This window comes from Chinchilla lanigera, unplaced genomic scaffold (assembly GCF_000276665.1).
Source record: "Chinchilla lanigera isolate Chin_1 unplaced genomic scaffold, ChiLan1.0 scaffold00060, whole genome shotgun sequence".
Lineage (NCBI taxonomy): Eukaryota > Metazoa > Chordata > Mammalia > Rodentia > Chinchillidae > Chinchilla > Chinchilla lanigera.
The window spans coordinates 12,220,442-12,236,672 of NW_004955461.1; the positions used below are offsets into that span (position 1 = coordinate 12,220,442).

Sequence of the window (16,231 nt, forward strand, 5' to 3'; positions counted from 1 at the left end):
TTCTTGACTTAATGAAACTGTGCTCTGTCCTGCTAACACGTGATTCAGAAACACTCTGTTTGCAGCATAAGTTGGACCACACTACCTATCCTCTTGATGAAATCTGACCAGCCACCTCAAAGGACGTTTTTTTTTTTTTTTTTTTTTTTGGTACCAGTAGTTGAACTCAAGACTTTGCACTTGCCAAGCAGGTGTGGTGCCATTGATATATAGCCCAAGTCTTGGCCAGGACTTTAAATTCCAGGAGCTCAACCTAATCGCTAATTTACTACAATATGGTAAGAGTAAGCCCTCTCTTACATTAATATAAGGAGGAGCTAGTTCTGCCACTGGTAGGCAATCAGTAAATTCCTGGCAGAGGGTAATCATGGTTCAGCTATCTAGTAGAGTGAGACACACTCCCAGAGACACAAGTCCTGGAAGAGCAAGCTGCATGGACGCTGAGTCTCCCCACGGGGGCAGAGCAGTAAGAGCTTAAAAATCCAGGGCAGTTGCAAACAGCAGAGGCACAAAGGGCACTCTGAGATAAAAGTAGTGAAAAACATGGATCAGATGCCACAGAATAAATGGAATAAATTTCATGCAGCTTGGAGGAGTTACACTATATCTCAGTGAATCTTTGGCCTCTTCCTCAAATGGATCCCTGTGGGGTTGAAAGTTAGAAGCTATTGTTTGGATATTGAGTATACCTGCTTTACCACAGGACTAAACCCCAAGGTTATGGTTTTAAATAATTTCTAAGGTATTGGTGAAATTATGACTAACTTTGTATAACTCTTTATGAAACTTCTCTATGCTTCAAAGGAGGGTAAAAGAACCACATTGAATTAGACAGAACTCAAGGATTGGGAATGTCCCAAATTGAGCATGAGTTGGTGTGCTCAGATGCCACACATCTTAGTGGCCTATCACAGCACACACAAACCTGTAGGGTCAAAGTCATAAAACCGTCATAGTCTTTTATGAAATATGTGCATTTTGTATTTTATGTTAAATTGTATTAGTTTCTTCACTAATTTCTAAACTTTTGTTGTTCTGTCTGTTTTTGTTGAAAGTTCCTTAATGACATTCTGGAGATAGCCTTCAAAAAAGTTCGTGTTTGTATTTAGCATAAACAGTTTAAGAGATAAAAAATACCCTTTTTCCTCCAGGATCATTGGAAAGAGAACTTTCTGGAACTTAAACATCCTCAGGAAGTGTAACTTAATAAGGTGTTGCATTGAGGATATTTATAAGCATAAATCTTCAATTATTTGCAAAACATAAGTTGTGTAAATATTCATGATTATCAATGTGCTCATTTGTCTGGAAACAAAATTTGAACAATCAATCTTATAAAATTCTGAAGACTTCAGAACAATGTAACTTGAACTTGGGAAATAACATTCAGAAAAATAACCTGTCTGGTAAAAATAAATTAAGCATTAACTGTTCCTTTCAATAAACCAATAGAAGTTATTAGTACAATTATCTTAGCTGTCTTGTATAAATATATTCCCTTCCTTCTTTCTTTCTTTTCTCCTTTCCCTCATTCCAGTTGTTCTTTCTTTTTGAGCAGTTTCTTTCCCTTTCACAAGATCTATTGTACCTTTTGGATTTTATTACTCTTTCAGGTTCTTACACTAGGGAGACAATTTTACATGTTCTTATCTGGTAATCTAAACAACTACTTTGTATATAACAACAGGAAATATAACAACCGTGGTTGAATTCCTATCACCTTATTCTTTGAAATTCTGTATCGTTTCTAATGTTGTTTTTTTTATTATTTTTACTCTCTTTAAAATAAAAAAAAATCAAAACAAATAAAATAAAATAGGGGGGAAAGACCTGACTCTGGTATCAGTTGTCCACCCAGTGACTTGTTGGTCCAGTGACAAAGTGTTGGGTAGCTCAGGGCATTGCTGTGAGGCTGCTCTATTTTATATCATCCCTCTTCTCCCAGCTGCATGATGGAAAAAAGTCAAAGGCAATTGCCTGATCAGATTTCTTATTTTAATAAAGGAATTGTGAGTCTGGCCTCCTTGCAATTTAATATGACCTAAGTGAGAGGCAGTATCTGAGCTGATGAATGAGAAATTCATATCCTTGTTCCTGCAAATCCCACAACTTCGTAGTAGTCTCTGTCATAGAAAAAGGTGTCCGTAAGTGAAAGCTGATTAACTATAGATGACAAAATAGTTTCCAGCCACTAACCTGAGCTCCTCAAAATGCATCCATTTATTCTACTCCATTTCTTGCTTTATACATACTATTTTATTGACGCATGAATTCATTAATTCTTGCACTTGAATTATTCATGCCTGTCATCAATATGTTCATTCCAGTAAAACATTCACTTCATTCATTCAATTCATTTCTTTTATTTTTAACAATCATTTCATTAATTATTCCACTTCTTCAATTGTTTCACTCATCTATTGGTTTATTCGATTCATATCTTCACCACATTCATGTATTTGTGTATTTCATTTTCTCAGCAGTTCTTTTGTGCCACAGAAATATTTTTTTATGGAAAAAAAATTTCCCTACATTTATCATAGGAACTCTTTTACAGTTTCCATTTCCCTACATTTATCATAGGAACTCTTTTACAGTTTCCACTTGAATTATCTTTTAATAAATGGTCAATCTAAATTAATTCATAAATATTATACATTTTGTGTTGCACGTAACTATTAGGAGGAAACAGAACTTACCGTCAAGGCCATGGACACAAACCACCAGGTGAATCCCATCTTCCAAGTTCTCTTCGTTCTCCTCTGGTGGGAAATACGGTGTATCAGAAGCCAGTACAGACAAGTCACTGTACAGAAATCCTTCAATCTTCAATTCTTTTTTAAATTTTTCTTTGGCCTGATAGAAACTGGAGAATATGCTAATTAATCTCAAGCCAAGCTGTGTGCTGCATTGAGCAGAATATGATTTGGGCTGGTATGCAGGAGGGATGAGGGTCTAAGAGCCAAGTGTCTGCTGAACAGCAAACACTGAATGTGAGGCCTTGGCAAAGAAGCTACTGAGTGATGCTTTGTTCTGAATATGAAGGCAGGAAAGAAGTCTCCCAAACCCAAAGGGTTCTGATTCTTCAGATTTCTCTGTGCATCATGCACTGAATAGGAGACTGGATAATGAGACTTCGCAGATGCTATCCAGCTCCAAGGTCCCAGGCACTTTTTAAAATGCTTTTGTTAGCTCCTTCCTCTGACCCACAAGACCCCCATGGCTTGTCCTTGTCTGTTTTTCCAGTATTGTCTCCTACCCCTCCCCTTCTCTAATACATGTCACAATCCCCATAATGCTTTGCTTCACTTCTGTGTGCCTTGGTGAATGCAGTTGTGGGTGCAAAGTACTTTTCCCACCTTACTGCTTTGTTCTTCACCAGGTTAACCTGACATGGTGGTGTTTAAGAACACGGCTTCAGAATTTGATTGCTAAGGACAAACTCCCAAGATACCTGGTATCAGTTACCTATTGCGTGTCCCTCATCTGAAATAGTTGGAACCAGAAAAGCTTTCAATTTCAGTTATTTTCCCAGATTTGGGGTTATTTGCATATACATAAGAGATATCTTGGGGATGGAACTCAAGACTAAATATGAAATGTACTTTTGGTTTATATACAAAAATAGACATAGCAGGAAGGTAATTTTATACAGTGGTTTTAATATTTTGGGGAATGATGCAATTTCACAGTGTGAAGTTCTTCACTTATACCATCTTGTCAGTGCTCAAAGAACTTTTATTTTAAGAGTATGGATTGAGGATGGGACTTAGGAGTGGAGTGCTTCCTTATAATGCACAAGGCCATAGATAGGTTCAACCCCCAGAACTGAAGAAATATCCAGTAAGTAAAGTTTTGTATTTTGACTTTGGGGTGCATCACATTTTGTATTCTCAAGTTAGGCAGGTTCAACTTGCTTTATTATGTATTTATTATTATGTTTTATTATTAGCCATTTCACCTTCATCATCCTCCTCCTCATTGGCATCATTAGCATCCTCATGAGTATTTTATTTTCTTTTGGTACAAGTGTTTCCTCTTTAAAGCTTTTCCTCCCAACCATCCCTATTGACAGTTATTGCCCCCACCAGCCACTTTTCCTTTTTTCCTCTGACTGACTGTACAGCCCTGAATCATTACATTTAGTTATCATTGCCCTCATAGACTTCTCTCAAACTTCTGGCTCTCCTTTGGACTGCAAGCATAGTAATTTCCAGGATAACTCTACCCAGGGAATGGACAGTGTCATATATATGGACGTGGTGACAAGTGTTGTACTATAGGCATTGACTCCCCTTTATAAAACAAAAAGTCCAAGGCATACCTGCCTGCGCAATTTTTGAGGGGACAACCATTAGCATTTTCCGAAAGAGTAAAATGATTTTATTATATACCCAATGAGGTACATAGCTTACAAGTCAGGGAGTGGTATAAATAGGAACCCAACACCAGATGAAAGGATAGTCTTTTGCATTGCAAAAGGAGCAGTGACTTCAAGAACTCCAAAAGCAACCCGGATTTGCCAAAGAAGTCCTATTTCCTCAAAGGCTTTTTAAAAATTGCTCTCTTAGGCTGGGGATATAGCTCAGTGGCACAAGTGCCAGCCTGGCAAGTGCAAGGTCCTGAGTTCAATTCCCAGTACAAAAAAAAATGCCCTCTCAAAATGTGCAAAGGTGGAGTACAATGATATTTATAAAAGAGGCATGCATTGTAATAATGATGGAATGAAGTTTAAATGTCTATCTCTAAAAGATTTGGTTAATAAATCATGATACACCTTACACTGACAGAGAACATTAAAATGATTCAAAATAGACTTACAAACATAAAAAGATATTTCCAATATATTTTTAAATTGGAAAAAATATTCATCCAGGAACTGATAGAATAACCTTATTTTTCATAAAAACATATATAGATATAGAAGCATATAAAAATTGTTGAAGCTGTTATAGTGGGAGATCTGCTTGCCAATAAGTTTTAATTCCTCGTACTAGTCAACATTTCTGATTTGTATGATATACTTTCATTTAAATGATATGCATACTATTTATATGATACATATACTCACTTAAATCAGAAAATAACAAATATTAATTGTTAAGTGGAATGCATGCAATTGAGAAATCTGTGGAGAGGCCTCAAAAACTCTTCTGGAACAGCTGAGCCACCCCTGAGCTTACCTGAACATCCTTTCACTGACTTCTTCCTCCAACTTGCTAGAATGGGTAGAAACAACTCCAAAGGAACCCAAGGGTTGGTGGGTGATAGGAACAGGTGTCTGTTTGGAAGAGAATCCAGCCCTGGCTGGGGTTTCCTTGGGTACAGAGGAGAAAGGGAGACATGTGGCAGTGCAAGACAGGGATAAGTTGACGACCTCCACAGCCTTCAGGCTGTCCAGAGTAAAGGTCTCTGTGGGGTTCAGGTGGGACCCCATGATGGAAGTGCCTGCCTTCGGCTCCTGGTTCCTCAAAACATGGGAGGAAATGGAATGAGTCACAGTGGGGCACACAGTGCCAGCTTCATGTTCAACCTCCAGAGAGGTATCAGGTCCTCTGTTCAACATCGTACCTTCAATGAGGCAAGGTGAACTGCTTTGCTGGTCTGCAGAATTTGGCTGGGTGGTATTGGCAGCTGATGGACAGCTGAATTCAGGCACCTTATGGTGAGACATCTCCCCATCCTCTGAGATGCTGCTGTTGGACAGAATGAGTCTGCCCACATTCAAGTCCTTAAGTCTGCCCTTTGTGGTTTCCATTTGTCCTCCATGGAAAGACCTGGTCTTTGCATTTTCAAGTGTTATGGTACGTGGTATTTTTAAGTGAAGACCTTTGGTTTCAACACCTGTAGTGCTTTCAGTTCTGCCATCCAGAGGACAGCTTCCTTGAGCAACCAACCAAGTCTCTTTCCCCTTGGGGATGTCCATGTAACCAGGGCCCTGCCGTTTCTCTGCATCTAAATCTACTTCTACCAGGGAATGGTCTTCCCCATCATCCTTGGTTCTGGAGCCATCACAAGGTTGAGAGCTGTGTGCAGGGGAAACTTTGCTCTTGCTGTGCATATCTGAAGCTTCAGCAGAGCCTCCCTGTTTATTCACAAGGTCTGCACTCTCAGCAGTCTCCTCGGGGCTGCTGATCTGAGGTGCAGATACAGACTTGGTTAGCTTGGTGAGTGCCAACTCTCGCTCCTCCTCTTCAAAAGGCAAAGAGCTGATGGAGGTAAGAGAAGCCTGGATGCCACTGGGCAGACTTGTGTTGCTCTCTGTGTGGCCCCCCTCTAAGGAGTTCCTGTGTACAGCGTACCTCTGAGCTAGATGGTACAAGACTTCCCGGTCACTGGGCAATTCCAGGGCCCTGCTTCGAGCTTCTGACCAGGCTACCGAGCTTGGTTCGCTCTCAATGCCTGAGTCAGATATGATGGAGGAAGATCTCTTTATGACCCCAGAAAGTACTGACAGCTCCTCCTGCTCTTCTGTGTGAGAGTCCTGCAGGGAAGACTTGACATCCAAGGGCGCTCTCAAAGTGTAGCTAAGGTGGTCACAGGGCTTAGCATGTGTGAGCTTCAGGCTCAGCAACCCTGGTTTCCCCTCTTGGTCTGTTCCTTTTCCTACAGTACTGAGCTCAGTGAGGGCTAATTTGTCTGGAGAGATGGAATCCTGGTGAGTTCCACCTGCTACCATCTTGCTTGGTCTTTCAAAACCACACTTGTCTCTAGAGCTTCTTGTTTCATGGTGACCACTGAGGAGCTCTATAGGTTCAGGTCTGTGTGGATTCTTATTGCTAGATTTCACATCGATGTAGGTCAGCACTGGAGCATGAGCATCATTTGGGCCCATACTCCTGGGCACGTCCACCTCTGCCAGTGGATACGTTCCAGCATCAGACTTCTGACCAGTCCAACACTCATCTTCAGCCACTCCTGCTTTATTCTGGAATTCACCAATTGTCAGATACACCTCAGACTCGAAACACATGTCCACCCGATTTTGTGTGGTCACATTCTCACCTGGCTCTGGACACCTACTCACTTCTTCTTCATCAGGGTCCATTTGGGCTGGTTTCATGGTAGACAAAACAAGGCCTTCTTTCAAAGATGATGTTCCATTCACAGTACGGTTCTCTTTCTTCTCTTTTAGGTTCATTATTGTAGGGATGGTTGCTGGACCATCAAAATTAGGATAAACACTTAAATTATGCCCTGCAAAAAAAGGGGAAAGGAGAAAAAAAGAAAATTGGGAAAGTATGTTATAATTTGCAAGTACAGTGTTTCCTTGGTTCATGAACTTAATTTGTTCCCTAACTTTGGAAAAGATGGCCACGTTTGTGTTTGTACTGGAAAGATGATTGCAGTTGTGTTTGTTATCAAATGTAAAGTTTGCAAACAGAAACAAAATTTTGCCCATTGCTTTTTTTGCAAACTAAATTGTTCACAAATAAAAATGTTCATGAACTGAAGTACCACTGTATATGTTCATGAGGCTTTTTGTTTTGTTTTGTTTTTTGCAGTACCAGGGATCAAACTCATGACCTTGTGCTTGCCAGGCAGGTGCTTATGCCACTGAGCTATATCCCCAGCCCCTCATGAGTCATATAAATACCTAACTGTATAAAAAATTGGCAGCCTTTTATTTCTTTTCTATGGAAATTTTTTTCTTGATTCTTGGAATTTCCCAAATGATAGAAGTGTCTTCATTATTCATGTGGGTCCTAATTTCTTATGCTAATGGGGTGACCTATGCTGGATTCATAAATAGTTTATACTAATAAGATGAGTCAGGACAGGGGCTAGCCCACACGGAAAGACCAAACCTGTGACTAGTGGGTTAGGACATGGAGCAAAGTAGTATCAGTCTGACCTCTCGGGGGAATTGAGTTCAATCATGTGGCCAATGGCTGAATCAATCGTGCCATCTAAGGAAACCCCAGCTATTTGCAATGCCCCAACTCAGGTGGGCCTTTCTGATTGACAGTGAAGACTGACATGAGCAAAGGGACACACATGGGCACAGAAGGCACAGAAAGATTGCCACTGACTTGCCAGTGAGTGCTGCAAGGTGGAGGCTCAGAGACAAAGCTGAGTGATAGAACATAAAGGTACAATACCATTGCACATGTGTGCCGAGGGACTGAGATTTATATTTACTCACATATCTGTTGTAACTGGAGAAAAAAAAAGACTAAAAGATATTTACGACAAAGCCTGATAATAATACTGCATACTTAGTTAATTTCTTCTCCAACCATTCAAATTTTCTGTAAATATATAACTAAAAGGAAATGAACATTTATTCATACACATGCATATGCATATGTGTATATATGTATACACACACACACACATACACACACACACTCACCCTGCATCTAAGAAGAAGTCTGAATTTATATTTATGCTTGCTTTGACCAGTTAGGTTGGAGGCTGGTGCTGGGCCATACACATTTTAGCTGTCATACATCTGGTTGACACTAGATGTCAGAGTATAAACGAGATAGAAATTCACATGTTTGCAAGGATGCCTTGCCCTTGGAAGTCACAGAGATTTCTCAATGTCACTCAAGTCTCAGAGTGCAGAACCTCTGAAGTGTAGCCTCTCTGGCCTTTCATTTGAATGCTGGACACCTAAGCACTACGACTTAGGATCCCACGCGGGGAGAGAGCAAGGGAGAGCATGAGCTTCAGAGTCGGGTGCTTTGAACATTAGCTTACTGTTACATCATCTCTAGGGAACATATACTCCTCGTGCCTCAGTTTCTCTCTGTGAAGTACAAATTGTGAGGTTATGTACAACATTAATGAGACAAAGCCCTTTGGCCTCCAGCGTGGAGCCTGTCATACTCTGGGCCTTGCTGGGTTTTGATCATCAGGGCTGCAGGAGAGGACAGAGAACAGACGTTTGTCACATGTCCACACACTGCCACGCCAGCCCTGTTGGATAGGCGTACACAAACAGTGCGTGCAAACACGCTTTCTTTTCTCCCCAAAATGAGTCACTCTTCTATGAACAGCTCTGAAGCCCACTTCCCTAAGTATTTTCATGCCATCAAAAAAGAACTTCCTAGGAAACTAAACCCAACATCATTAAAGTTCAAATAGGAATGGCTTTATGTTTGAATTGCACAATTGTGATGAGACAGGATCTTTACCAACTTCCAAGTCACCATGCATGGGCTGAAGGCCCTGTTACCAGTGACAACATGGAGACACTGGGCAGCACCCCCAACCCACTCTGAAGGGACCAAGGTTGGAGTTTTCACAATAATTGCTCAATTTTTGGATTAATTTAATAGTATCATGGAAAAGTTTTTTTAAACAATGAGCTTAACCTTGATCTTTGTTCCCCCTCTCTGATTAGATGAAATATTTTGTTAATGTGGTTCCATTGCTATTGATGACATAAGTAGAGTGAATGCTGAGACTCTTCTTCTGGAAAGACCTTTCTTTTGAATTTTGAGACAGAGTCTTACTATGTAGTCAGGTTGGCCTTAAACTCATGGCAATCCTCCTTCCTCAGCCTCCAGAGTGCTGTGCAGTCATACGCCACCACACACAACTCAAAAAGCCTTATTTGTTGAACCTTTCCAAAATAACAAAAGAAGGCGGACCTGTCACTGGGCAGTCCACATATCTATCTTCAAAGATGACTGGCAGGGTGTTCCAGTCGCCATCGATGTCCAGGCACTCTGCAGGCAGCGGGGGCATGCTGGTGAGGTACTCAGAATTCCGCACATCCAGTGATAGCTGGCTGTGGCTCTGCATCCTGGTGGCACATGGATAGGGTGAGCACCCAAGAAAGACTGACATTCTTTAAAAGTGGTGTAGTGTGCTAATCCCAGGAAAACATTCAGAAATTCTTAGCAAATGCAGGCCATGGCCATCTGCGTGTCCATCCACACCTCCCTGATTCCCAAGCACACACTCAGCCCCCAAAGCCATGGGGAGTCAGCTCTGTTTGGGAACAGGTTTGGGTAGTGGGATTAGAGACCATGGACTACAGGATTGGGTGAAGCATAAGGTTATCTATCACACACATTTAATGGAATGTTATGAAAGGGTGGCATACCATCTGAGCTTCTAAGTGGCTGGGAACATTAAATAAAATTAGTACTTTGGAGTACTTATTTTTACTTTTTCTTCTCTGCTTATTATACCATGTAGGGTCTGACACATATTTTGGCACCTTTGAATTAAAAAACCATCTAAAATATCTTTTTTTTTTTTTTTGGCTTTTTGGGTTTTCTCCGGTACCAGGAACCGAGCTCACGACATTGCACTTGCCAGGCAGGCGCTTTGCCACTGAGCTAAATCCCCAGCCCCCAAAATATCTTTTTATTGGTTATTTTGCAGATAATTAGTATCTTTGATAAGAGTGTTAGTTCCCCTAGTTCAGGAACCATATTTTGGTTCTTCCATGTATGATTTTAAAAACGTCTTTGTTTTTTCTCCATGAACAAAACATTTTTCCATCAACAAGAATTTGACTCCAAGGTTTAGAATAAGCTTTATTTCTAATTCAAATACTCAGGTGTTAGAAACTATTCTCTTCTCCTTTAGTCCCCAGAAAAGGGGCAGATATTATTTTACCCTATGAAAGAAAAAATGAATGTGGCATGTTTTCCCTCCATGTAACTACTCATTCTTCTTTCTGCAAGGGAAGAAGAGGGGTGTTATGGTTTATGTCTGTGTGTCCCCTCCAAAGCCTCATGCGACCATGGGGCAGGTTATTAGAGTTGAATGATTGTGGGTGTGAGAGCTACACCCGCCCTGGGGTGGATAGTTTGCATATGTAAGGGAGAGGAAAAGAGTGCTTGAGGACATTCCTCTCCCATTCTGCCCTGGTGTGTGCTTGCGGCTTAGCTGTGGTCTGCAACCTTGAGCTGCAGCACTCTGCCATGTGCCACTCTGCCTTATAATCTGCCAAGTAAGGACTGAAACCTCCATGAACTGTAAGTGAAATAGACCTTTCCTTCTTTCATTTTGGGCGTCAGGTATTTTGTCCCAGCAACGAGAGAAAAGTAACCAAGACAGGGGGCTTGAGGGCTTGCTGAGTTGGGGTGAATTCAACATGCAGAGGTAATTTCTGTCTGTCTATCTGTCTGTGAATCTTTTGGAAGTAGCCTAAATTCTGGAAGCTCCCTTCTCCCTTCCCAGCTGCAGAACATCTCTGCCCATAGAACAGGATTGTAGCTAAGGAGCTCCACACAACCTAAAGCAACTGCAATAGTGGACCTGGTGTAGTGAAACCCTGTCTCAACAAAAGAAATTATCAACTAAGCATCAAAGCACTTAGGATGATGTAGACAGACTGCAACTGAATTTGGATCTAGTCTACAGTCTACAGAGTCATGAAGAAAAAAGTACCCAAGCAGGTGACTCGTAGTAGAGCAGGCAGCTATTGGAGAATCACGTCTGAGCTTTATGGGCAGAGTGTCCTTTCCTACTAGAAGGTTGTATTGAGTTTAGAGCTTTTGTGCATGCCACTAAGTACCTAAAATTATGGTAGCATGTGTTAAGAAAATGTCTAAGGATGCTAAGGGGCACAAAGAGGCCAGTGCCAGTCCCTGAGGACAGGACTTTGAGAAGTCTTTGGGCCAGCCTCTCTGTGTGATCTTCAACCCCAGTACCAGAAACCTCAGGCTTTGTAAAGCAGGCTTCATGAGGAAACTGCCTTGCCTTCCCCACTTGGTGCACAGCACCTCAACTTCTGCAGGAGATTCCAGATGGCTGTGGCTGCAGGCTGAATGATGACTTCATCACTGGCTTTATTTGCATATCAAGTTTAGTTTACTGGGATACATACAGGTGTCACATTCAGAGAGGGTGGGCTTGTGATGGTAGGTGGTGGGTACCAGCTTGACTGAAGAGTGCTCAGGTTTGTCTGTGGGCATGCTTCCAGACAAGACTGGCATGGGAGCTGGTGGCAAAATGAGTGAGACACACCTCAGTGTGGGTGGAGATCACCTAGTCAATGGAGGTCTGGGTAGAACCAAAAGGTCGAAGGTGATTGCTTGCTCTCTGCTTTGGGTCCAGGACACCTTTTTTTCTCGCTCCCTTTTCCTTCTTGCCAGTCTCCAGCTTTTGGACTGCAAGAATGACACTAGTGGGCCAACATGGATCTCAGGCCTTTGGTGATGGACTGAGCACTGCACCACTGCTTCCTTAGTCCTGAGATCCTCAGACTTGAGCTGAGCTGCGCTTCCACTTTCAGCACATGGCTGCAGGACTTAGCCTTTGTACAGCATCTCAATTCCCCTAATTAATCCCTTCTCATGTTCATATCCAGAAGGTTCTCTGGAATTATCAGGGGTTCACTGATGAAAGCAAGTGGAAGAGAAGTGTTCCGGGCAGGAATACTCTCTCCTCCAGGGCAAAGATCAAAGACAGGTCCTGCAGACTGCCTGAGAAAGTCTCTTTCTCAGAAATGTTCTGCTTTGACACTATAACTTAGTAAGCCGCTGGTTCAACTCACCAAATCAGATCATTTCTAGCCCCCTGTATTAGTCCTTAGCCCTATCTGAGTTGTTCTTTCTATTTGCAAGTTTGTCTTTTGTGTCCCATGAGAACAGAGTCCTTGTCTACCTTTAAAAATTATTACTCTATCTGAAGTTTCCACATCGTGCCTGGAACTTCATGAGTGATCAATAATCATGCAGATGGGCTTCTCTTCTTTGAAGGGTTCAGATTATGGGCATTCACCATATCTGGCTGAAATACATCATTTTTGCTTGAGAGTAGAAAACACCCTGCCCTGAGGCAATCCCACAGGTAAGTAGTCACCTGAGTCAGGTTGCAAGGCTCCTTGCCTTCCCGGAGGCATCTGGAAGCACAACACCCTCCAGGGCATCTGCCCCACAGCCCCAGTATCTGACCAGAATTCCTCCTGGGAATTTTCATGGAGGACACAGATGGTTAAGCATGGAGAAGAGTTTCCAAAATGAAAATACCAACAAACAAGTCCCCGCCCCCAAAATAGTCATGCAAAGGGAGGAATGTTAGCAGGAAGAGGCTGAGTGCATAACTATGTCAGTAATTAAGAGTTGCATTCACTAAGTGAGAAATTCCCATTCTTAGCATCAAAAAGCCTCAAACAGGAGTATGGGTTCTGTCTTTCTCTCTTCAGACTGTTGCCTTCCACGCTTCTCTGTGCACACTCATCCCAACGCCCTGCAGGAGCCGTACAAACAGGAAGGCACTAACTTGGAAGGAGCCCTGCCCAGGCCGGCCTTGCCCACCTGCTCGTGAGCAGGCACCTCCATACCTGGGTGAAGCTCAGTGCAGGATCCCTTCCTCACATTCAAATGATGCTCAAGGAAAGTACCTTGCATGCAAATCAGTCTGAATGCACAGCAGGCAAAGGACTCACTGTTAGTACACTCAGGCAAACACCTTTGGGTTTCAGGCAGGCCATTTCCTGCGCCCATCCAGGGAAGAGTCCTACAGACCCTATAGGCTCTGGTTTATCAGCTACACATTTCAACAGCAAGTTTACCCTGACTCCACAAGTACAGTCCAATAACATAAAATACTCCCATTTTAGAAGTTGATAATTCACATTTTACTTTTTTTTTTTTTTAAAAAAATGGTTCAATACTCATGCAGAGATGCTACAGCAAGGAGGTTATGAGTGAGGGCCCTGGACTCCAGCAGATTGCTGTTGCTATTGCTTTGCTGCTGTGTGGTCTAAGGTAAGTTACTTAGACTCTCTGAGTCTAGGTTCCCCCAGTTTCTTTTTGTGTAAGTGAAGGAAATAGCAGTCCCTACCACACAGGGCAACTGTGAATGTTAAACAAGTTGATGCATGTAAAGTTTGAAGTTTCATACCAGAATAATGTCTGAGTACCACAAAGGCAGGTAAATGTCTATTATGTTCAACCCAACGTACAGAGCATCTTATAGAATGAATGATTTGTAAAATGTTAGACCACGTGACAGTTCTCAGCAAGGAAAATGCACAAGTTTAATCGACATCTCATTTATCATATGATAGAAATGAATGCTTCAGCATGGGTCTCCACACCCTTCACCACCGCCATGCCCCTTCATCAGCAAACTGCTACCAAACATCACCTGACCGTGAGAAGCCCTGGAGGACTCTGATGAGAGAGAGGAGGGACAGAAAAACACACCCCATGATTGCTCCTCCTCCATTCTAATTGATTGGTTGTGTGTGTGTGTGTGTGTGTGTGTGTGTGTGTGTGTGTGTGTGGTATTGGGCTTGAACCCACTGCTTTCAAACTGAGCTACATCCCCAGTCCTTTTCTATTTTTTATTTATTTGAAGAGAATAAAACATAATAAAACACATTAGAAATGATACAGAATTTCACTAAACAAAATGATAGGAATTCAACAAAGGAAAGGAACAGTTACTGCTTAATTTTTGTTGTTGTTGTTCTTTTTAATATTTTTGACCAGTTTTCCATGCTTATAGCTGGTGATTCTGAACAACTAAATTATTTTTTATTTTGAGACAGCATCTCACTGAGTTCCTCAGGCTGAGCTGCAATTTGGGATTGCCTGCCTCAGCCTGCCAGACTGCAGGATTATAGGCATGCACTACTGTGCCCAATTTAAATGACTTTTTGGCGTGCATTAAAAATTACAACTTCTGGGAGGAAATAGCCTTCATTTCTACGGCAATCCCATGGTCCCAGAAACACACACGGTGAAGCAAGTGTCAGTTTCAGCAGACACTTCCTACTCCTCTGAACTCTTCCTTCTTGTCTGTCCTGGCCTAGCCTAGCCCATTTCACTTAAAAAGGGTGGTTCCTAAGCTAGAGTGTTGATTTCACAGCCCAGTAAGTGGTGCTGACCTATTGTTTGAGAAACACAATCAAGTTTCATCTTGAACAAGATGAGCCCTGACAGACAACACTCCCTGGTGCCACCTTGCATTTGTGGTCGGCCATCCATGGCTCTGCCCTGAGCAGAACCAGGCAGCTTCCCAGAGGCTGTGTCCTCCCTGGTCTCCCTGTGAGCGTGGGGCTGCTCACACACAGTCACTAATTCGCCGTGTCAATCACAGTCTATTTCTGTACATGGCACTTTGTCCCTTTTCTCTAGTGATTTTCTCTGTGTGAATTGAACCATTCCTCCAGATTCTATACATTTTATTCTTGATGGCCTAGGAAAAGCCCACTTCTTTTTGAGTAGTAGCTTTCCTATTCCGGTCTTTACACTATATGTTTCTGGTATTAACTGAACACTCAGATCATCTTTAATGTCTAAAATTAATCCATAGGACAAATACAAATAATCTCCTAGAAATCAGCAAGGCTCAGGGTCTGTACCTGATTCAGATCTTGGCTGAACTGTCACTGTCCCATGAAGACTTTGACACAATTCCATAAAGTAGCACCATCTGTTCTTCTTACGCTCAGACATACACTTTATATGGTTTTTTCCATAGAACTCATTGCCATTTGGCATAACACATCTGTTTATTTAGATGCCTTTTACCACCAAAGTCTAAGGCCCATGAGAAAAGGAGTTTGTCGTTTTGGTTCACTGTGGAATAGTCAACACTTACTGTAGTGTCTAGGATGCAGTAGACACTAAACTGACATTTACTGGATTAAAGGATCTCTCTTTTACAGTCTAAGTAACCAAGTAACAAGTTTGATGTCACAAGTATTTTAAGTTACAGTATCAATATATCAAAGCATGCATATGAGATTTGAAATGCTGTGGTCCTAGCATTCACAGGTTAAAAAGTACTAACTGAAATTCTTCCAACCTGAATTACTTCCCTGGTCCATAAGCCATGTGGACTCATCCCTCCTGCCCCGACATTCCCTCCCTTCTTCCTCATTTCCTACCTGCTCACTCCATTCTAACCAGACTTGGCTTCTTGCTATTTTTCAAATATGCTGTTTCCATATCATAACCTTTGCAACAGCCTAAGCAACCTTCTCCGGATACATGGTTGACTCACCATCACCCCAGACTGTTCAAATGCCACTCCCTCCAGGAGTCGTCTCTTATCGGTCTGACCAGCCATCCTTGCCCCACAGCCAGCACTGCCCTGGGCATGGTGCACACTGCCTCAAAAAAACCAATTGCATGTCTCTCTTCCCAACTTGAGATTAGAGAAAACCAATAAATAAACTGAACCTGACCATTGTGGGGCATCCACATATCGGAAATCAGTGCACACTACAGTGTTTTGTTTGTTTTTGGCCTTCTGAGAGCTCTCTGTTAAACATTTCTGAGGGCACTGGCCACATCCTGTTCAT

The 16,231-nt window shown here is 42.1% G+C and overlaps 1 protein-coding gene across 3 annotated transcripts in view; it reads right to left on the bottom strand.

The window, feature by feature from the left end:
- Positions 1 to 16,231, bottom strand: part of Fam135b (family with sequence similarity 135, member B) — a 298,271-nt gene that overhangs the window by 14,918 nt on the left and 267,122 nt on the right. For all 3 annotated transcript variants that reach the window (XM_005398048.2, XM_005398047.2, XM_005398046.2), the window contains exons 12-14: positions 9,603 to 9,757; positions 5,184 to 7,197; positions 2,700 to 2,866 (exon numbers count right to left, since the gene is read on the bottom strand). In XM_005398048.2, coding sequence (XP_005398105.1) covers positions 2,700 to 2,866; positions 5,184 to 7,197; positions 9,603 to 9,757 — 2,336 coding nt within the window. The remainder of the gene's footprint in view (positions 1 to 2,699; positions 2,867 to 5,183; positions 7,198 to 9,602; positions 9,758 to 16,231) is intronic.